This window comes from Loxodonta africana, chromosome X, assembly GCF_030014295.1.
Source record: "Loxodonta africana isolate mLoxAfr1 chromosome X, mLoxAfr1.hap2, whole genome shotgun sequence".
Lineage (NCBI taxonomy): Eukaryota > Metazoa > Chordata > Mammalia > Proboscidea > Elephantidae > Loxodonta > Loxodonta africana.
Window position 1 is genome coordinate 121936047 of NC_087369.1, and position 23157 is coordinate 121959203.

At 40.9% G+C, this 23157-nt stretch overlaps 1 protein-coding gene across 1 annotated transcript; it reads left to right on the plus strand.

Moving 5' to 3' along the window:
• The first annotated feature begins 2605 nt into the window (after positions 1-2605).
• Positions 2606-2949, plus strand: LOC111748588 (small ribosomal subunit protein uS14). Its single transcript, XM_023541149.2, has one exon. The coding sequence runs from the start codon at positions 2631-2633 to the stop codon at positions 2799-2801; it is 171 nt and encodes a 56-aa protein (XP_023396917.1). The 5' UTR covers positions 2606-2630; the 3' UTR covers positions 2802-2949.
• The last annotated feature ends 20208 nt before the right edge of the window (positions 2950-23157 follow it).

Below are 23157 nucleotides of genomic sequence, written 5' to 3' on the forward strand. Positions count from 1 at the left end.
CAATCAAAAGGTGGGCAGTTTGAATCCACCCAGTGGCTTACAGGAGAAAGACCTGGTGATCTGCTCCCATAAACCTTAAAAAGCTAGAAATACCATATGATCCAGTAATCCCACTCCTAGAAATATATCCTGTAGGAATACGAGCGTTCACGTGAATAGACATATGCACACCCATGTTCACTGCAGCACTGTTTACAATAGCAAAAAGGTGGAAACAACCAAGGTGCCCATCAACAGATGAATGGATGAAAAAATTATGGCACATACACACAATGGAGTATTACACAACGATAAGAACAATGATGAATCTGTGAAAGATCTCACAACATGGATGAATCTGGAGGGCATTATGCAGAGTTAAATAAGTCAATCACAAAAGGACAAATATTGTATGAGACCACTATTATAAAAACTCATGAAAAGGTTTACACACAGGAAGAAACTATCCTTTGATGGTTACAAGGGAGGGGAGGAGTGGGGAGAGAAAAACACTAAATAGACGATAGATAAGTGGTAAGTTTGGTGAAGGGTAAGACAGTACACTATACTGGGAAAGCCAGCACAACCTTAACAAGGCAAGGTCATGGAAACTCCATAGACACATCCACACTCCCTGAGGGACTCAATTACTGGGCTGAGGGCTGGGGACCATGGTCTCGGGGGACACCTATCTCAATTGGCATAACATAGTTTATAAAGAAAATGTTCTACATCCTACTTTGGTGAGTAGTGTCTGGGGTCTTAAAAGCTTGTAAGTGGGTATCTAAGGTACTCCACTGGTCCCACCCCATCTGGAGCAAGGGAGAATGAAGAAAACCAAAGACACAAGGGAAAGATTAGTCCGAAGGACTAATGGACCACAACTACCACAGCCTCCACCAGAATGGGTCCATCACCGACTGCTCTAACAGGGTTCACAATAGAGGGTCCCGGACAGAGCTGGAGAAAAATGTAGAACAAAATTCTATCTAAAAAAAAAAGGGAACAAAGAAAGAAAAAACAAACTTACTGGCTGACAGAGACTGGAGAAACCCCGAGAGTATGGCCCCTGGACACCCTTTTAACTCAGTACTGAAGTCACTCCTGAGGTTTACCCTTCAGCCAAAGATTGGACAGGCCCATAAAACAAAACGAGACTAAAGGGGCACACCTACCCAGGGGCAAGGACTAGAAGGGAAGAAGGGACAGGAAAGATCATAATGGGGAACCCAAGATTGAGAAGGGGAGAGTGTTGACACATCATGAGGTTAACAACGAATGTCACAAGACAGTATGTGTATTAATAGTTTAGTGAGAAATTAATTTGCTCTCTAAATCTTCATTTAAAACACAATTAAAAAAAGATTATGGGGACAGTCTACTCTGTCATATGAGGATTCTATGAATTGAAATAAACTCCAAGGCACACAACAACTACAAGATGAAATCTTAGAATTTTTATTTGTATTTCTTTGATTATCATGTTTAGGTATCTTTTCATGTTTGCTGGGCATTTATATTGCTTTTTGTGAAAATTGTAAGCTACCATTTACCCATCTTTCTACTGGACAAAATAGTTCTTTATATCTAAGAAGACCAGGTAATCTAGTGTCTGTACTGGCCCCTTTTGAGAGTGAAAGCTGTGCTGTCAGTAAACAACAGGGATAAATTGGGGCCATTCCAAGCCATCTATCAAGGATATTAACTTAATGTCTGAATTTATGTGAACATTTCTTCTTCCCATTTTATATTTCTTCTTCTTTTTTTGCTAAGTGTTTTAAAATCTCATTGATTTTTATGACTAAAAAATAATATGGTTAATTATAACTGTTTGAAGAATACACTGGGGTAGAGCAATTGCCAGCCTACTGAGAGATTAGACAGAGAGAGCATTCAAAGCCCAGGAGGCCACAGGAGGCCATGGGGGAAGCTTGGGTTTTAGAACAGTTCTAGTCTAAGAGTTTGTGGCCTGTAATTTAGATTACTGGTAACTTGGATCTATTGGCTTGAACTCTAGGAATAGGATAGTAATCTCTATCTTTAAAGCTGGCTGTTAGGATTCAAAAAGATGAGATATAAAGTTACCATGACATAGAATGAATTTGATGAATGTTCATTTCCATCTCCCAGGTCCCCCTCTCAGTGTTGAAAAGCCTGTATCTCTGCCTGAGGCCCACTCACCGCTTTAGGGATGGGACAATTGATGTGGTCCCACCCCCAGGTCCCTTGGCATAAAGGGCAGAAGTTCATCTCCACTATCATCTTGTTCACCAAGAGGGGAGATTTGAGTGAGTACTCATGGGGCCACAAAGGTCCATTTCTCAAGCCCTGGAAGCCCATGTTCTAAAAGGGAGGCTGCTGTGTATATACTGAGGGGAAGGCAAGACCTGAAACCCCATTCCTGCCTCTTATCAGCTATGTGACCCTAAAAAATTGATTTACTCTCTGTGAGCCTGAGCCCAGTTGACTATACAATGGGAAAAAATTGATACCTTTCCCATAGAGTTGCTGTTTGAGGAAAATGAGAAAACCTAAAGAAGTGTTTGACACGTAGTATGACTTCAACAAATATTTGTCTTGCTTGCTCTGACTCCTCTCTACCATAAAAGAAACTTTGAGCTTTTTTGCCTTGGTGCTTTCTTCCAAGCAAGATGGGTCACCAGCAGCTCTACTGGAGTCACCCGCGAAAATTCGGCCAGGGTTCCCGCTCTTGCCGCGTGTGCTCAAACCGGCACGGTCTGATCCGGAAGTACGGCCTCAATATGTGCCGCCAGTGTTTCCGTCAGTATGCGAAGGATATAGGCTTTATCAAGTTGGACTAAGCAATCTTCCTTGAATGGCGTATCCAAGTCACCTGCACAACAAGAGAGACAATGTTCTAGCTCTTTGTATATAAAATAAAAAATTTTCAGTTGTGACTTTTAATGTGAATGGAATAATAAATTGGTTATAAAAAAAAAAAAAAAGAAACTTTGACATAAAACAAAGAGTATAACTGTCAGAGAGAGCTTTTTGGAAATGTAGCAACAAGAAATGAAATATATAAACATTTACATAATGTATGAATTTGGGTGCCATTTCTATATTGTGGGATGAGTTATCTGAGGAAGTCGGGGAAAGGGAAGACAATTGTGGCACTATTTCCTTATATTCCGTGGGATTTCCTGTCTCTGTTACTTCACTGTCTTATTGAACATCCAAAGTTTTCCCTTGAGCCCTGGAAAGAGGAGACCCTACAGGGGAACTAAGGATAATAACGGGTCTGCTGGACAGAAGATTGGAGTCAAGAGACCTAGGCCTCAGATACCAGACCCATCACTGACCACAGGACCTTGGGTGAGTCACTTCCCCTGTGTTGGCTCTACTGTAACAGAGTCATAGTCAATATAACTGTGGTTAGGGGTTTGGGCCTAGGGTGCTACTCTTTCCTGGTTACATGACCTTTGACAACTTACCTTTTCTGAGCCCCAATTTTTTCATCTTTTAAATGGGTAAGGCAACAATCTCATTAGGTTGTACTGAAAATTAAATAATAAAATGCATATAAGGCATTTAGTAAAAAATGCCTGGCATTAAGTGCTCAAAAGATGTTATCTTGGTGTTCCTTTGTTGTTAGCCCCCTCCTCAAACCAATCAGAAGAAGGATAAAGACCTTGGGGGTGGGGAAGATGTAGTGTATCACCTTAGATGACAATGATCTATGATGATGCAGTGTTAAAACAGTTTAGTACCGGTGCAAGAACTGACATATATTAATGGGAAGAAATAGAAAAATCAGAAGCAGAACCAAGTGCATAGAAACGTTGAGTGTGTGATAAATGTAGCATTTCCAATAACTTGGGAATTCATAGCCAATAAGAATTGGTACTGGGTCATTGGTACACTGTACCCTAAAATGGAAAGGGAGAACTTATCCCCATGCTATGTGGTATAATGTGAAGGTCAAACATTGGTACACAACACCACATGTCTACCCAGTGTGATTCCAGTTACATGAAATGTATATGCATCGATACATGTATGTGCATATATGTAAATGATAGAGAGACTGAAGACTACTTTTATCTTTCTATACTTGTTTGTATTTTTGATGATATCTGAAATGAACATGAATAACTTTTATAATCAGAAACAAAGTCCATAAGAGCTTTTATAGTTAAGGAACACAAGGCAGTATGATGGATTGGAAAGAGAAAAGGTCATATACATCCTTGTGTTCTGGTCTGGGTTCTGCCCATTACTAGAGAGTGACCCAAAGATTAGATACTTAATCCTTCTGAACTTCAGTTTCTAAAAGGGGGAAATTAATCCTTTCTTTATGGGGCTCTTGAGGTAATTTTGTAATTTTTTAAAATAATTTTTATTGAGCTTTAAGTGAACGTTTACAAATCAAGTCAGTCTGTCACATATAAGCTTATATACACCTTACTCCATACTCCCACTTACTCTCCCCCTAATGAGTCAGCCCTTCCATTCTCTCCTTTCGTGACAATTTTGCCAGTTTCTAACCCTCTCTACCCTCCTATCTCCCCTCCAGACAGGAGATGCCAACACAGTCTCAAGTGTCCACCTGATACAAGTAGCTCACTCTTCATCAGCATCTCTCTCCTACCCATTGTCCAGTCCCTTCCATGTCTGATGAGTTGTCTTCGGGAATGGTTCCTGTCCTGGGCCAACAGAAGGTTTGGGGACCATGACTGCCGGGATTCCTCTAGTCTCAGTCAGACCGTTAAGTCTAGTCTTTTTATGAGAATTTGGGGTCCGCATCCCACTGATCTCCTGCTGTTGTGCTCCCTGTCGGGGCAGTCATCGGTTGTGGCCGGGCACCATCTAGTTCTTCTGGTCTCAGGATGATGTAAGTCTCTGGTTCATGTGGCCCTTTCTGTCTCGGGCTCATAGTTATTGTGTGACCTTGGTGTTCTTCATTCTCCTTTGATCCAGGTGAGTTGAGACCAATTGATGCATCTTAGATGGCTGCTTGTTAGCATTTAAGACCCCAGGCGCCACATTGTCTTGAGGTAATTTTGTAATTTGATGGAATTATCATAATATAGATTAAGGCTGTGCTTTATTCTTTTTTTTTATTATTATTCTTAAGTACACCAGGGAAATTATCCCAACTCTGCTACTTACTAGAAGTAGGACTATCTAGAGTTTTCTTCAATATCTGAACTTCAGTTTTCTCATCTTTAAATGTGATGGTAATATTGATTTTGAAATATGACATATATTAGCTGTCAGGCACAGTGTTGTAGTGGGCAATGCCGTCCTCCAATCCCCAGGTAATAGTTTTCATGATATATATCTTAGTAGTAGAGAAGAAAGAGGTGGTTATTTCTGACTAGTAGTCAAAGGATTAATGGTAATTCTTATTTTCTTCAAGTATTTTTCAATTTTAAAATTCTATGTATTATAATTGAAATTATTTTTGAAGTGTATATTCCATTAATTAAAATATTTTCTATCCTAAGAAACCTTGATTCAGCCATTCTGCCCTGAGGAATTTATCTTACAACTAAACTTGTTTCAAGAATTTCCTATTTGAAACAATGGCACAATAATGGTGATTGCATATATTTTTGGAATTTATGTAAAATTTCCATAGGATAATTTCCTAAAAGTGGAAATTTTTGACCAAAGCGTGTAATATTGCCAGATGCAGATTTAAAATGGTCGATACTAATTTCCACCCCCAGCAGAAATGGGTGAGATTCCCTTTTTCCCCACAGTCAGTTAAAGTGGGATTTATGTACTTTGACTCAGCAATTCCACCTGCAGGAATTTGTCTTGCAGGACAATCTGAACAGAGCAGGGTTTGGGGCTTACCCTGTGGTTGAGGCCGAAGGACCAAGAGGATCATGGAGGGGAAAGAGTTGAAGGGATGAACCTTGCAGTCTTGGCTGGATGGAAAAGAGTGCAAGTATAAGGGCATTGATGCACAGGGAGAAAGTAGAGGGATCAGCAGATGAGTTCCATGGTCTCTGTCCCCCAGGGAACCCAGGGAACTCTGGGCACCTGCTTTGTGCCCAGTGCTGAGATTGCTGCTGTACACAGTTTTACCTTCCTTAATCTTCGCAACAGTTCTGTGAAGGCAGAATTTCCAGCTCCATTTTCTAGATGAGGAAACTGAGGTTCCCACAGATGAAGACCTGTATTTCACTGAATGGAAGATGCCACTGGAAACCCTGGTGGCATAGTGGTTAAGTGCTATGGCTGCTAACCAAAAGGTCAGCAGTTCAAATCCACCAGGTGCTCCTTGGAAACCCTATGGGGGCAGTTCTACTCTGTCCTATAGGGTTGTTATGAGTCAAAATCGACTCGACAGCAATGGGTTTGGGGTTTTTGGTTAAGATGCCATCACTTTTAAGTCACATGTTATTTTAGGCACTACTAAGAAAGACAAGGAAACCCTGGTGGTGTAGTGGTTAAGTGCTACGGCTGCTAACCAAAGGGCCAGCAGTTCGAATCCACCAGGTGCTCCTTGGAAACTCTACGGGGCAGTTCTTCTCTGTCCTATAGGGTCGCTATGTGTCGGAACTGACTCGACGGCACTGGGTCCGGGAAGAAAGACAAAATGCTTGCTATTATAATGGTAAGGCATCAATGATTTTAAGACAAATGCTTGCTATTATAATGGTAGGACACCAATGATCGAGGTGCTAAAAATGAAAAGAAAAAATAAGCTGTCTTAGAATTGATGAAATGCAATGGTTTTATAGAGTCATGTATGCATTATGTGGAAAAACTAAGATTGGAGCCTCTTTCTGACATCAAACTCCATGTTCTTGCCATAATACAAAGCCTTGGTGGTAAATCAGACTTACATCAGGTAGTGTTCCCCTGTTGTCCTATCGTATGGTACAGTGGAAATACTTGTCTTTGTTTCAGATAGCTAGGTGCTAGTTCTTTCTCTCCTGTCATAGTGGTTCATCGACTTTGGGCAGGTCACTACGTATATATGTGCCACATTTTCCTCATTTTGTTTCTAAAATTCTCACTTGCTTGACGCTCGTTCTTATGTTGCTCTGCCTGCCCCCATCCTCCTTCTGTTACTTACAAAACAATTAAAAAAGGTTCACTTAACACATTTTGGTCAGAGACCAGGATTGGGGTAAGATGGGAGGGTGTTCTCTTTGAAAGAAGCCTGCTGTAGCGTTGCTAAGTAACAGGATTTACTCCTTCATTCTTCCACTTAGTACAGAATCCATATCGCTGTATATGGAGTTCTTGTAATGCAGAGTACATATACACAGAAATAAATGGAAAGTGTCAGGATGTTGGAAGTAACTCAAGTGAAAGTAGTAAAGGACTTGCCTATAAAGGATAGAGCAAGTTTACTAATAAGTAGAAAATAAATGGTTTTGGTTGGGCTTTAAAATTCCCTTTGAAAAAGAAAAAAAGCTGAGGGAAGATGCAAGGAAGACCAAATCCAAAAGGGTAATACTTTAACTTCAGAATTTTGACGTTCATTTCCTTTTCATACCATTATTTTAATACCTGTCCTGTTAAATGTCACCAATATAGACATCTGTAAAGTACAATGTAAAAGTCTCCCTGGCTCTATGTTTCTAGACACCCTGGACTGCTAAGTGCCACCCTACAGAGGTGGCTCTCACATGAGATTAATTGTTATTGTTTGTTTATAAACGAAATTAAATAGTTAAGTTTCCCCATGTATATGGACTTGGAGCACCATGTTTCTATCCCCCTAAGAATGTAGAGGAGTCCTTGGGTACTACAAATGGTTAATGCGCTTGGCTGCCAACCAAAGGGTTGGAGGTTTGGGTTCACCCAGAGGCACCTCGGAAGAAAGGCCTGGCAATCTACTTCCTAAAGGTCACAGACTTGAAAACTGTAGGTAGGACAGTTCTATTCTGACACACATGGGGTCGCCATGAGTTAGAGTCGACCCCACAGCAACTAGTAGAAATGTAGAGACCAATGATCCAAAGGTGCTAACTAGAGACACCCTGCAAAATGCACCTTACTAGAGCGAGGAGGGAGCAGAGTGTTAGAGGGAAGACAAATGGAAGGATTTTTGAAATGTGCGATAAGGCTGTTTTTTTCTGTTTATTTTGTGTGAATTATAAAATGATAAAATTGTTCATTACGTGTAATTTTATAGGCTCATTATGAGTCCCAATCCACTCAACGGCAATGGGTTTTGGCTTATATGTAACTTTAACAATTTAAATAATAAGTAAGTGTATAAAATAAAATCTGAAAGTATCCATCGCTTGCCAAGACCTTGTTGTATGATGCTACATATCTGCTTCTTCAGGCTTACAAGTGTTGTAAAAGCATTTGGGTGATTCAGACTGATTCCGGACTCTATAAAGCTATATCTTGCTTAAGAAAGGAAAATGGGGCATCATTTTGCCTTGACCAATATGAAGGCATTTCTACCGTTTATAGCCACCACGCAGAGAAAGAAGCTTCACACTACCTCACATTGCATCCCCTTCAGTCGAAGGGGCTTCTAGAAGTCTATTCCTGACCAGACCTACATGATGGAATGTAGGGGTTACACCAAAATAGGAAGTGGTCAAGAACCGTCTAAAGACTATGTAGTGACTTTTTCTTATTGATCCATGTACTACATGACATACTCTTCATAAATTCTGGATACTAATCCTGTGTTCACTATGTAACAGCAAATATATTTTCTTGGTCTGAGGTTTGCCTTTTCATGTCTTTTAAATTGCACATTTTGATGCACAAATGTTTTATATTTTATTGTAGATTATTGTCATTTTCTTTATTGTTTGTATTTTTTTGTGCGTTGTTTTAGAAATGTTTTCCTACCTCAAATTCATAAAGTTAATTCCCACATTTACTTCTAGGTTTCAAGATTTAAAAAAAAATAATTCATTTTATTTTTGTTGTTGAGGATATACAGAGCAGAACATCCACCAATTCAACAATTTCTACATGTACAATTCAGTGACATTGATGACACTCTTCAGGTTGTGCAACAATTCTCACCCTCCTACATTAACATAAGCTCACCACCCCCTGAGTTTCCTATCTAATCTTTCCAGTTGCTGTTGTCAGTGTGATCCCACATAGATAGATCTTGAAAGAGCACACTGTTCAATGCAGACATTCTTTACTATTGGTCACTAAACTATTGCTTGGTTTTAAGAAGACTCTAGGGAATATTTTTGCTCTAATATTTAAGGCTTAAAGATTATCTGAGGGCAATAGTTTCAGGGGTTTTAAGAACTAAACTATTGCTTGGTTTTAAGAAGACTCTAGGGAATATTTTTGCTCTAATATTTAAGGCTTAAGGATTATCTGAGGGCAATAGTTTCAGGGGTTTGTCTAGGCTCCACGGCTCCAGAAAATCTGGATGCAATTTTATCATTTTTTTTTTTTTTACATGTACATAGGTAATTGTACCAACATCATTTATGGAACAACCCATCTTTTCCCAATGACCTGATAGGCTACCCCTGTCGTATGTTGAGGTTCCGTGTGTATATTGTTCTTTTTCTAGGTTTTCTCTTGGGATCTGTTGGTTCATTTATTTGTGGAGCTGCCAGATTTAACAAATAAAAATACATGTCTCTTGCTTATTTGTTTATCTGAAATACAAATTTAGCTAGGCATCCTGTATTTTATCTGGCAAACCTATTTGTTTGTCCCTGTGCCTATACCACCCTGTCTTAATTCCTAATAGATCTTGATGTCTGGCAGGGCAAATCTCCCTGTCTTGTTTTTGGTTTCAGAATGATCTGGGCTATTCCTGGCGCTTTTGCTCTTCTAAATACCCTTTAGAATCAGCTTGAACATTTTTCTTTTTTTGAGACTTGCTTTATGAACTAATAAAATGTCATATTAAAATAAATGTTCTATTTACAAAAATGCTTGAGAAGAATTTGATTTCTCTAATTGTTGGTGTGAAGGAGCCCTGGTGGTGCAATGATTAAGCTCTCAGCTGCTGATGGAAAAGTCAGCGGTTTGAACTCACCAGCCCCTCCACAGGAGCTGTCTGATGCGGACGTTGCTTCCGTAAAGATTACAGCCTTGAAAACCCTATGGGACAATTCTACTCTGTCCTGTAGGGCCGCTATGAGTCAGAATCTATTCCACAGCAGTGGTGCTTGGGAATTGTTGGTGCAGAATCTTATGTCCATTAGATCAAGCTTGTAAATTTTATTTTTCAAGTCTTCTGGACCTTTACTGATTTTTTTGTGTGCTTGATCTATCAATTACCGAGAAAAGAGTGTTAAGAACTTCTACTCTAATGGTAGATTTGTCAGTTTCACCTTGTAATTTGTCAATTTTTGCTTTGTAGGTTTTGAAGCTGTGTTATTAGGAGGCATAAAAGCATGTAACTGTGATGCATTCGGGGAGAATTACGCCTTTCCTCATTCTGTACTGACCCTTATTATCCTTAGTAATGCTGTTTGGCTTACAGACTTTTTTTTTCTCCTGGTAATAATATAGCTACATTAGGTTTCTTTTGTTTAGCATTTTCCTGCCATATCTTTTTTCTGTCTTTTTACTTTCAAGATTTCTATGCTGTTATATTTCTGTTGTAAATTTTGTTACAGCCCCATATCTGGAATTATTTCTTTCTGCTCTGTGCCATTGTATTTAGATGTCTCTTGTAAACTGCATATAACTAGACTTAGAAAACCAATCGGATATTGTCTTTTTAAAATTGGCTAGGTTACTTTATGTATGTTTAGTATAATTTCTTATGTATTTGGATTTATTTCTACCATTTTATTTTGTGCTTTCTGGTTTACTGCCTTTTCTATGTCCCCCTCCCCCCACTTTCCTGGCATCTTTTGGATTCTTTCATTTTTTTTTCCTTTACATCCTTTATTTATTTTCTAATTCTCTGGAAACTATATATTAAGTTACTGTTATTTTACTCATTATCATTTTTTTTCTTAACAATATGCTCACTTTATTTTAAAACCAGGAAATTTGCACCAAGGGGAAGGGAAATAACCAAATGTTAACAGTTGCTGTCTTAGTTGTTTTAAATTTTTCCTGTAGTTTCTGACAAGTATTCTCTGAGTGTTCCACTAACGTTTACAACTCAGAGCTGATCTTAACTGTGTTCTATTTTTTTCCACTCAAGTTTATTGAGAGATAATTTACATATAGTCAATTGCATTGCTTATAGATGTACAGTTCCAGAAGTCTGACAAATGAATACAGTTATATCACCACCACCACAACAGGCATTGCCATCTCCCCATAAAGTTCAGCCTTTCTGTCGTCCGTCAATCCCCGCTCCTCCCCCGACCAATTCCCACCCCGCCCGCTGCAACCTCTGATCTGATTTTAATCCCTTTAATTTTGTCTTTTTCAGAATATCATAAAAATGGAATCATAACGTACATTTTTAAAGGGATCTGACCTCTTTCACTCATAATTATTTTGCGTCATCTTACCCATTTTGTATTTATCTATACTTCTTTCCTGTTTATGACTGAACAATATTCCATTGTGTGGGTATTCTGCATTTTGTGTATCCATTCTTCGCTTGATGAATATTTGGGTTGTTTCCACTTTTTTTTATTCCTCTCTGGGTGAATCCTCTTCCTTCTCCTCTACAGATAATCATTATCCAGAATGAGTTGTTTATCATTTTTATACACTGCTTTATACTTTTACTCCATGTAAGAGCATCCCGAAACAAAATATACTATTGTTTTGAATGTTTTCACTACACATATACACACACATACTGTAGATATTATCCTCCAGCTTGCTGATTTATTCAACTCTGTATGTATGTATATTAATAAATTGTGTATATATATACATTCTAACCCTGGTGGCATAGTGGTTAAGTGCTACAGCTGCTAACCAAAGGGTCGGCAGTTCGAATCCACCAGGCGCTCCTTGGAAACTCTATGGGGCAGTTCTACTCTGTCCTATAGGGTCGCTATGAGTTGGAATCGACTCGACGGCACTGGGTTTGGTTTTTTTTTTTTTTTCTGGATATATATACCTTCAAGGGAGTGTTCTGAGGAGTTCAATGGGAAACCTTTGTAAAGATCCCAGCACAGTATTTAGCCCAATATCCACAGCACCAGTGTTTTTTTCCTTCCCATCCCAACTCTTCTGATCTTTAGGAGGAATGCTGTCTCTTAAGCACAACACCAAAAAAACCAAACCCACTGCCATCGAGTCGATTCCAACTCATAGCGACCCTATAGGACAGAGTAGAACTGCCCCATAGAGTTTCCAAGGAGCACCTGCTGGATTTGAACTGCCAGCCTTTTGGTTAGCAGCCGTAGAACTTAACCACTACACCACCAGGGTTTCCTAAGCACAATAGCGTCACTATATTTCAGTGAGCGAGTGGGAATGGAAGATGGGAAACATATATACTCATACATATGACATAGGAAATTAAGTGCCATCTCTGTATTATGCAGTGTGAAGGAGTTGGGGTGGGAGAAAAGTCCTCCCTTTTTCTGTGCTCTCTTGGGCCCTCTACGTTCACATCAGGAGTGCACATGACCTGGGAGTCTGCAACCTTCTTGGAGCTCCAGGAAGAGGTGACTGTGGGTCTGCAGGGAGGGACACTGGAGCGAGAGTCAGGACCACTGCCTGGGTCCTAGTGCCTGAACAATTCCAGGGTGAGTTCTTTCCCCTGCCTTGGTCTGCAATATTAAACAGGTGTTCACTGAGCATCCGCCACTCTTCACACCTCCAGTGGTCCAGGGGCTGGAGAGGCACAGTAATTGTCACACAAGGTCTCAGTCCTTGTGGGAGTTATGGTGACCAATGTAGAGTTGCCTTGATATATACATATGTGCACGTGCGTGCGCACGCGCACACACACACACACAGAGAAAGTCTCATCAGAGTCCTCAGAGACTTCTCAAAGAGGAGCTGGGCTTTGTACAGGAGGCAGGATTTATGGTGGGCTGGATGGAAGGGAGGGGACAGGGACTCTAGCCTGACAGGACTGAACAGTGTGGGCCTCCCAGGTGAGCAGACAGTCCTCAGAGATAACTTCTTAGAAACTCCAGGGGTTGAGGACTTATTATTTCTTTGCTTCTTTGTGATTCTGCAGGAGCTTGCATGCAGTCTGGGTGAGATCAAAGCCTTGCTTGACCTGGGAGATACTTGGCTAGAAGCTGGAAAACTTCTGCCACTAGAACACCAGGCAAGCCCTTTCCTTACTCTGTGCTTTATGGTCACCACCGAATACAGAGAAATTGGACGGGATGGTCGTTAAGGCTCCATTCATGGGCAAAACAATAGCTAAGTGCCAACCAGGTGGTAGGCAGAGCGCTAGTGTTGAGGCCATCTTTCAAATTTCATGTTTGAAGATGACTTTCTGCTGAGGGGAGAGTAGGGTCTTGTGGTTCTGTGGTCTCCCTCAGGGTACGCCTTTAACACCGCTGTCCTCAGCTCTCAGAAAGCAGAGCCCTCCTACCATTACATCACCAGCTTTCTTTGATGCAGGTTAGGGTGATAAGAACAGCCAGGCACCACTTCTGCTTTATTTTGGTAGGGGTCGGGGACAGTGTCTCACCTTGCCTGATCAATGTTTGAGGTTTCTGCCCTTGGATATGGCCACTGAGGGGGGTGAAATGTTCACATCCAGCCGCTGGCTCTCCCCAGCACGGGGGTTAGAGGAGGGTGGGGTCACAGGGGTGCTGCGTGGAGGGGAATTCTGCCATCAGTAAGAGCATGATGCCATTAAAGGGTCATGAGCAGCCAAGGGGGATCCATATTTTAGGAAGCTAAGCAGCAGTTAGGCACTAGGGCCATGGGGTAGAGACCGCAACCCAGGTTAGGTAAGGATATCAGATCAGTTCAGAGACAAGTACTGGGACAAAGCATTAGGGGTGGAGAGTGACTTACGAGGTCTAGAGATATTCTGAGGGAAGGCACATAAGTTAGTTGGAGATGAGGGATGAAAAAGGGCATCTTCAAGGCCACTCCCTGTGAAGTTCCTGCAGCTGCTTCTAGGGATTCTTCTCCACAGATGATCACAGTTGCTGATGAGGGAAGAGGAGAGAATCCAGGAATCACCACCCTGGTCCTGTCCTCACCCCCACTAACAACTCTTGTAGGAAGTGCACCTCATTCGGGGCATCGGTGAACAAGGTACCTTTGTGCATGATAGTCAGGTGTTTACCTCTTGGGTTAACCCTACCCCACAGACACCTATGTGCCCAAAGCCTCATGATAGAGAATGACTGGGTGGAGGGCAGGTCAAACTGAGAGACTGTGTGTATACTGAAGGGGGCAGAGAGTGCTGGATTAGACAAAGCCAGGTGTAGATGGAGCCAAGGAGGACAACCAGATCAGCCATACAGATAAAGGCCTTTCATATTTTTGTGCATTTAAGTGCATGGTGAGCAACCTTGGGCACCACTGTGCTAGAAGGTAGCGGAACCAGGGCTCAAGTCCAGATCTGCCTCACTGATTTGGTGTTATCCTCTCTTAAAGATGAAGTCAGCACAGGGAAAGGGACTCTACTCATTCAGGGGGGTGTTTTTGTGCGTAAGGGAGGCGGCCAGTTAAGACTGAGGACTAGCTTGGGATAAGTGAGGTGTGGCTGTTTTTGCTCATAGAGTGCATTATCACACACGCCTGGGATTTCTACAGGGGAAAGCTTGCCATGAATTAAGTTTGCAATTTTTTTTCTCACGCTCAGTTTAGTGCTCAGTATACTAAGGTATGAATGTTTTGTTTTGTTTTTTATTGTTAGGTGCCACTGAGTTGATTTCAACTCATAGCAACCTTGTGTACAACAGAACAAAACACTGCCCAGTCCTGCACCATCCTCACAGTCATTGTTATGTTTGAGCCCATTGTTGCAGCCACTCGTTGAGGGACTTCTTTTTTTCCACTGACCTTCTGCTTTACCAAGCATCATACTTTTTTACATCACACTTTTTCCAGTAGGTCAGCTTTCCTCCCACTCTGGACTTCCTAGTTATCTAGTGCTGCTATAACAGAAATACCACAAGCAGATGAATTTGACAAAGGGAGGCTAAAAATCCAGATTCAGGGAACCAGCTCCAGGGAAAGGCTTTCTTTCTCTGTCAGCTCTGGAGGAAGGCCCTTGTCATCAATCTTCCCCTGGTCTAGGAGTATCTCAGCTCAGGAACCCTGGGTCCAAAGACATATTCTTCTCTCAGCGCTGCTTTCCCTGGTGGTATGAGGTCCCCATGTCTCTCTGCTCTTCTCTCTTTTACATCTCAGAAGAGATTGGCTTAAGACAACCTAATCTTGTAGATTGAGTCCTGCTCCATTAACTGTCTCTAATCCTGCCTCGTTAACACCAAAGAGGTAGGATTTACAACACATAGGACCATCACATCAGATGACAAAATGGTGGACAATCACACAATACTGGGAATTGTAACCTGACCCTACAAATGCCAGTAAATTTTCATTAGTCCTTAAACTAGCCCAAGCCAGATTTGGGCCATTCTGCATATTCAGAAGGGCCAGCTGTGACCACTCATTGACCTCAACAGAGGATGCAGGAACAGGAGGAACAAATCAGAAGGAAAATCATCACCTGACCCTATTTCAAAGCCAGAGGTCCGACAACCATGTCACCTCCTGTCTCTTGGCTGCCTTCTAGAATTTTCCCTCCCCAGTATACCTGCGCGACTGCCATCTTGCTGCCCAAATCACTTATAAGCCCTGCTTCCCCGTAGCTCTGGGAGCTGAATCTGAGGAACTTCCTCCCAGCTTCTTGCTCTGTGCATTGCAATAAAGTTACTTTCTCTTTCTCAAAGACCAGTGTCCAGATAATTGGCAAGTCTGAGCGTGACAGACAAGGACCTACCTTCCTGGGTTTGGTAACAGAATCATAGCCTAGCCAACTTGACAGATTTTTTTTTTAATTTTTGTTGTGCTTTAAGTGAAAGTTTACAAATCAAGTCAGTCTCTCACACTAAAACCCATATACACCTTGCTATACACTCCCGATTACTCTCCCCCTAATGAGACAGCCTGGTCTCTCCCTCCACTCTCTCTTTTCGTGTCATTTTCACCAGCTTCTAACCCCATGCATCCTCTCATCTCCCCTCCAGGCAGGAGATGCCAACATAGTCTCAAGTGTCCACCTGATCCAAGAAGCTCACTCCTCACCAGCATCCCTCTCCAACCCATTGTCCAGCCCAATCCATGTCTGAAGAGTTCGCTTCGGGAATGGTTCCTGTCCTGGGCCAACAGAAGGTCTGGGGGCCATGACCACCGGGGTCCTTCTAGTCTCAGTCAGACCATTAAGCCTGGTCTTATTGACAGATATTTTTTGAGGACACAATTCAATCCATGACACCATGTGTTCATGCCTCCTGCAAAATCATTTCTTTACCCAGCACCTGAATATGAATTGGCTCAATGGGAGGAAAAGGGTTCCTTTGTATTCAGTCATATTTGTTTTGATAATAGAAGGGATGATGTTTAAACCGAGTCTTGGTGCATCACCAAATTAGGCAGATTCAAGGGGTTTGTTCAAGTCTCCCATGAGTATGAATGAAGGAAGCTTAATTTTGGCCTCAATTTCCATAGTCTGCATTGTTGCTTTTAGCTGCCATTGAGTTGGGCTCCAAGTATGGTGACCCCATGCACAGTGGGATCAGACCATTGTGATCCATAGGTTTTTCACTGGCTGATTTTTCAGCAGTAGATCATCAGGCCTTTCTTCCTAGTCTGTCTTAGTCTGGAATCTCTGCTGAAACCTGTTGGGCATCATAGCAACGTGGAAGCCTCTACTGACAGATGAGTGATGGCTGCGCTTGAGGTCCATTGCTGGGGAATCGAACTCAGGTCTCCTGCAAGGAAAGGCAAGAATTTTACTTATGAGCAAATATGTTGTAATGCATACCTTAACTGTAATTTGCTTAAAAAGACAATACACCGGTCCCCAGGTTACAAAGGAGATCCCTTCCAAACTCTGTCTTTAAGTCGAATTTGTAGGTAAGTTGGAACAGGTGCATGTGTTCTTAGCCTTACTTTAGCACAAGAAAAGGCTCAAAGTCTTTACGAGGGTTTAATAGCTGCACGTGCAGCAAATGAAGGTGACTGTGATGAAGAATTTGTTGAATGGTATCAAAGTGTGGGTAAATTTACGTAACATTAAAGAACAACTACTAGTTGTCTGTAAGTCTGACGTTCCTAATTTGGGGACTGCCTGTATTTCATTTTGGGAAAACAAGGAGCTATGTTTTTCCAATGATATTCTTGCAAAAGTTAATTCATTTTTAAAAATAGTTTATTTTTGTTGTCGTTGCTGGGAATATACGCATTGGAACATACACCGACTCAATAATTTCTACATATACAATTCAGTGACATTGATCATATTCTTCAAGTTGTGCAACCATTTTCACCCTCCTTTTCTGAATTGTTTCTCCCCCATTAACATAACCTTACTGCCCCTTGAGCTTCCTATTTAATCTTTTGAGTTGCTGTTGTCAATTTGATCCCATAAAGACAGTTCTTAAAAGAGCACAATGGTCAAGGCAGACATTCTTCAGTAGTTAAGCTAAACTATTGTTTGGTTTTAAGGAGATTTCAGAGAATGTTTTGGTTTTGGGTTTAAAGATTATCTCAGGGCAGTAGTTTTGGGGGTTCATCCAGCCTCCATGGCTCTAGAAAGCCTGAATTTCATGAGACTTTGAAATTCTGTCCTACATTTTCTCCTTTTTGGTCAGAATTCTTCTATAGAATCTTTGATCAAAATGTTCAGTAATGGTAGCCGGGCACCATCCAGTTCTTCTGGTCTCATGGCAAAGGAGGCAATTGTTCATGGAGGCAATTAGCCACACATTCCATAACCTCCACCTATTCCTGATTCTCCTTCCTCTGTTGCTCCTGGAGAATGGAGATCAATTGTACCTTGGATGGTCCCTTGTAAGCTTCTAAAACCCCAGGCTGCATGCAAAGAACTAGGAGGTTGAACTGAAGCAATAAACATGTTTATTAGGCCAATTAACTGGGAGGTCCTATGAACCATGACCCTAAACTGCCAAACCAAGAAACCAAATACCATGAGATGTTTGACTGTACATAAGCAGCCTCAGCAGCTGATCTTTTTTATTTGTTTATTTTTATTAATGCAAAGGTTTACAGAACAAACTAGCTTCTCATTAAACAATTAGTACACATATTGTTTTGCGACATTGGTTACCAACCCTATGACATGCCAACACTCTCCCTTCTCGACCTTGTGTTCCCTATTACCAGCTTTCCTGTCCCCTCCTGCCTTCTGATCCTTGCCCCTGCAGCTGTTCTTGTTTTGTTGTTGTTGTAAATATACCTATCGCACAACTTAAAAAAAAATTTTTTTACTGAGTTTTAGGTGAAAGTTTACAGTGCAAATTAGTTTCTCACTGAAAAATCTATACACAAATTGTTTTGTGACACTGGTTGCAATCCCCACAATGTGTCAGCACTCTCCCCTTTTCCACCCCAGATTCCTCGTGTCCATTCCTCTAGTTTTTCTGTCCTTTCCTGCCTTCTTGTCTTTGCTCTGGGGCAGGTGTTGCCAAATTGATCTCTATACTTGATTGAACTAAGAAGCACATTCCTCGTGTGTGTGTATTTTTTAAATTGTGCTTTAAGTGAAAGTTTACAAATCAAGTCAGTCTCATACAAAAACTTATACACACCTTGCTATGTACTCCTAGCTGCTCTCCCCCTAATGAGACAGCACACTCCTCCTCTCCACCTTGTACTCCCCGTGTCCATTCAGCCAGCTCCTGCCCCCTCTGCCTTCTCATCTCCCCTCCAGACAGGAGCTGCCCACATAGTGTCATATGTCTACTTGAGCCAAGAAGCTCACCCCTCACCAGTATCATTTTCTGTCTTATAGTCCAGTCCAGTCCATGTCGGAAGAGTTGGCTTTGGGAATGGTTCCAGTCTTGGGCTAACAGAAGGCCCAACAGAAGGCCCCGGAGGCCATGGTCCCTCCAGTTTCAGTCAGACCATTAAGGCTGGTCTTTTTATGAGAATTTGAGGTCTGCATCCCACTGTTTTCCTGCTCCATCAGGGATTTTCTGTTGTGTTCCCTGTCAGGGCATTGATCGGTGGGAGCCAGGCACCATCTAGTTCTTCAGTCTCAGGCTGATGGAGTCTCTGGTTTATGTGGCCGTTTCTGTCTATTAGGCTCATATTTTCCTTGTGTCTCTGGTGTTCTTCATTCTCCTTTGTTCCAGGTGGGTTGAGACCAGTTGATGCATCTTAGGTGGCCGCTTACTAGCTTTTAACACCCCAGATGCCACTCACCAAAGTGGGATGCAGAACATTTTCTTAATAATACATTTTCCTAAATGTACTCTGAAACCATGGTACCCAGACCCTCGTCCCACTGCTCTTGCCTTGGAAGCATTTGGTTGTATTCAGGAAACTTCTTTGCTTTTGGTTTAATCCAGCAGTGCTGAGTTCTCCTGTATTGCGTGTTGTCTTTCCCTTCACCTAAAATAGTTCTCGTCTACCATCTAATTAGTGAATACCCCTCTCCCTCCCTCCCCATCCTTGTAACCATAAAAGAATATTTTCTTCTGTGTTTAAACTTTTTCTTGAGTTCTTATAATAGTGGTCTCATATAATATTTGTTCTTTTGCAGCTAACTAATTTCACTCAGCATAATGCCTTCCAGATTCCTCCATGTTATGAGATGCTTCACGAATTCATCGTTGTTCTTAATTGTTACATAGTATTCCATTATGTGAATATACCATTTATTTATCCATTCATCCCTTGTTGGGCACCTTGGTTGCTTCCATCTTTTTGCTATTGTAAAGAGTGCTGCAGTGAACACGGGTGCGCATATATCTATTTGTATGAAGGCTCTTATTTCTCTAGGATATATTCCAAGGAGTGGGATTACTGGATTGTATGGTAGTTCTATTTCTAGCTTTTTAAGGAAGTGACAAATCAATTTCCAAAGTGGTTGTACCATTTTATATTCCCACCAGCAGTTCCAGTCTCTCCACACCCTCTCCAAAATTTATTATTTTATGTTTTTTGGATTAATGCCAGCTTCGTTGGGGTGAGATGGTATCTCATGGTAGTTTTGATTTGCATTTCTCTAATGGCTAATGATCGTGAGCACTTCCTCATGTATCTGTTTAGCCACCTGAATGTCTTCTGTTCATATCCTTTGACCATTTTTTAATTGGGTTATTTGTCTTTTTGTTGTTGAGTTTTTGTAGTATCATGTAGATTTCAGAGATTAGACGCTGATCAGATTTGTCATAGCCAAAAACTTTTTCCCAGTCTGTATGTAATCTTTTTACTCTTTTGGTGAAGTCTTTGGATAAGCACAAGTGTTTGATTTTTAGGAGCTCCCAGTTATCTAGTTTCTCTTCTGGTGTTTGTACATTGTTAATAATGTTTTGTATACTCTTTATGCCATGTATTTGGGCTCCTAGCATTGTCCCTATTTTTTCTTCCATGATCTTTACAATTTTAGATTTAATACTTAGGTCTTTGATCCATTATGAGTTAGTTTTTGTGCATGTAGTGAAGTATGGGTCTTGTTGAAGTTTTTTGCAGATGGATATCCAATTATGCCAGCACCACTTGTTACAGAGACTGTCTTTCCCCAGTTAACAGACTTTGGGCCATTGTCAAATATCAACTGCTCATAGGTGGATGGATTTCTGTCTGGATTTTCAATTCTGTTCCATTTGTCTATGTATCTATTGTTGCACCAGTACCAGGCTGTTTTGACTACTGTGGCAATATAATATGTTCTAAAATGAGGTAGTATGAGGTCTCCCACTTTGTTCTTTTTTTTCGGTAGTGCTTTACTTATCTGGGGCCTCTTTCTCTTCCATATGAAGTTTGTGATCTATTTCTCCAGCTCATTAAAAAATGTCATTGATATTTGGATCGGAATTGCATTGTTTGTATACATTGCTTTGGGTAGCATAGACATTTTTCACAATGTTGTGTCTTCCTATCCATGAGCAGGGTATGTTTTTCCACTTATGTAAGTCTCTTTTGGTTTCTGGCAGTAGTGTCTTCAAGTTTGTTTTTTTTTTTTGTATAGGTCTTTTACGTCTCTGGTTAGATTTATTCCTAAGCATTTTATCTTCTTGGGGGCTATTGTAAATGGTATTGATTTGGTGATTTCCTCTTCGACATTCTCTTTGTTGGTATAGAGGAATCCAACTGATTTTTGTATGTTTATCTTGTATCCTGGTACTCTGCTGAGCTCTTCTGTTGGTTTCAGTAGTTTTCTTGAGGCTTCTATAGGGTTTTCCATGTATAAGATCATGTCATCTGCAAATAGAGGTACTTTTACTTCTTCCTTACCAGTTTGGAAGCCCTTTGTTTCTTTACCTAGCCTAATTGCTCTGGCTCGGACCTCCAGCCAAAGTGTTGAGTAAGAGTGGTGATAAAGGGCATCCTTGTCTGGTTCCCATTCTCAAAGGAAATGCTTTCAGACTCTCTCCACTTAGGGCGATGTTGGCTGTTGGCTTTGTATAGATGCTCTTTATTATGTTGAGGAATTTCATTTCTATTCCTATCTTCCTGAGTGTTTTTATCATGATTGGGTGTTGGACTTTGTCAGATGCCTTTTCTGCATCAATTGATAAGATCATGTGGTTCTTGTCTTTTGTTTATTTACATGATGTATTACATTGACTGTTTTTCCAATGTTGAACCATCCCTGCATACCTGGTATGAATCCCACTTGGTCATGGTGAATTATTTTTTTGATATGTTGTTGAATTCTATTGGCTAGAATTTTGTTGAGGGTCTTCGCATCTATGTTCATAAGGGATATAGGTTTGTAATTTTCCTTTTTTCCGGTGTCTTTACCTGGTTTTGGTATCAGGGATATGCTGGCTTCATAGAATGAGTTTGGGAGTATTCCATCTTTTTCTATGCTCTGAAATCCCTTTAAACATATGTTGTTTGTTTTACAAGTCTGTCTAATCTTAGGCTGACCGGTGGACTTTGGAAGTGGCTTCATTTTTGAGTTAGCAGGGTATCCAGGGGCCATTGTCTCGAGGGTTCCTCCAGTCTGTGTCAGACCAGTAAGTCTGGTCTTTTTTTGTGAATTTGAATTTTGTCCTACGTTTTTCTCCCACTCTGTCCAGGACCCTCTATTGTGATCCCTGTCAGAGCAGTTGGTGGTGGTAGCCGGATACCATATAGTTCTTCTGGGTATGGGCTGGTGGAAGCTATGATTCATGTGGTCCATTAGTCCTTTGGACTCATATTTCCCTTGCATCTTTTGTTTTCTTCATTCTTCTTTGCTCCGGACAAAATGGGACCAATAGATGTATCTTAGGTGGCTGCTCGCAAGCTTTTAAGACTCTGGATGCTACTAACCAAAGTACAATGTAGAGCATTTTCTTTATGAAGTATGTTGTGCCAGTTGACCTAGATGTCTCCTGAAACCATGTTCCCCAGCCCTCAGCCCCAGTAACTCTGTCCCTTAAGGTGTTTGGAGGTATCTAGGAAACTTCTATGACTTTGCCTTGGTCAAGTTGTGCTAATTTCCCTTATACTGCTATCACACAACTTTTCCCAATTCAACTTTTTACAGGTGTACAACTTATTGGCATTGGCTATGAAACCCTACCCTTAATCAATGCATTTTTTCTGTCATTGTAAATTGAAGCTCAGTTAATTCATTTTTTTAATATTTAATTTTATTTTTGGTGAAAATATGAACAGCAAAACCTGTTCCCGTTCTGTAGTTTCTAGACATAATGATCAGTGACTTTGGTTACATTCTTCACATTGTATCAACATTCTCGTTATTTCACTTCCATTTAATTAAACCCCTTACCCCCCAACCTTCTCATCTATGTATGCTTTAAAAAATAGCTCTTGACCCTTTGATCTTATATAGATTATTGTTATTTTCAAAACACAAAAGCCAAGGGTGAAAATCTTTACTCTTTGAGCTAAACTGTTACTTATTTTAAAGGTGACTTCAGGGATGAGTTTCAATTTAAGGCTTGAAGAGCAGCTCAGGACCATAGTTTCAAGGACTACTCCAGCTTCAATAGGTCTAGTGAGTCTGGATTCTTTAAGGATTTGAAGTTCTGTTCCACATTTTCCTCCCTTTTTATCAGGATTCATCTATTGTGTCCCTGATCAGAATGTTCAGTAGTGGCAGCTGGGCACCATCTAGTTCTTCTGGTCTCAAGGTGGAGGAGGCAGTGGTTCATGGAGACAATTAGTCCTATATTCCTGTTT

Coding starts and splice junctions, on each gene's coding strand:
- LOC111748588 (XM_023541149.2), top strand. CDS start 2,631: ATGGGTCACCAGCAGCTCTACTGGAGTCACCCGCGAAAATTCGGCCAG.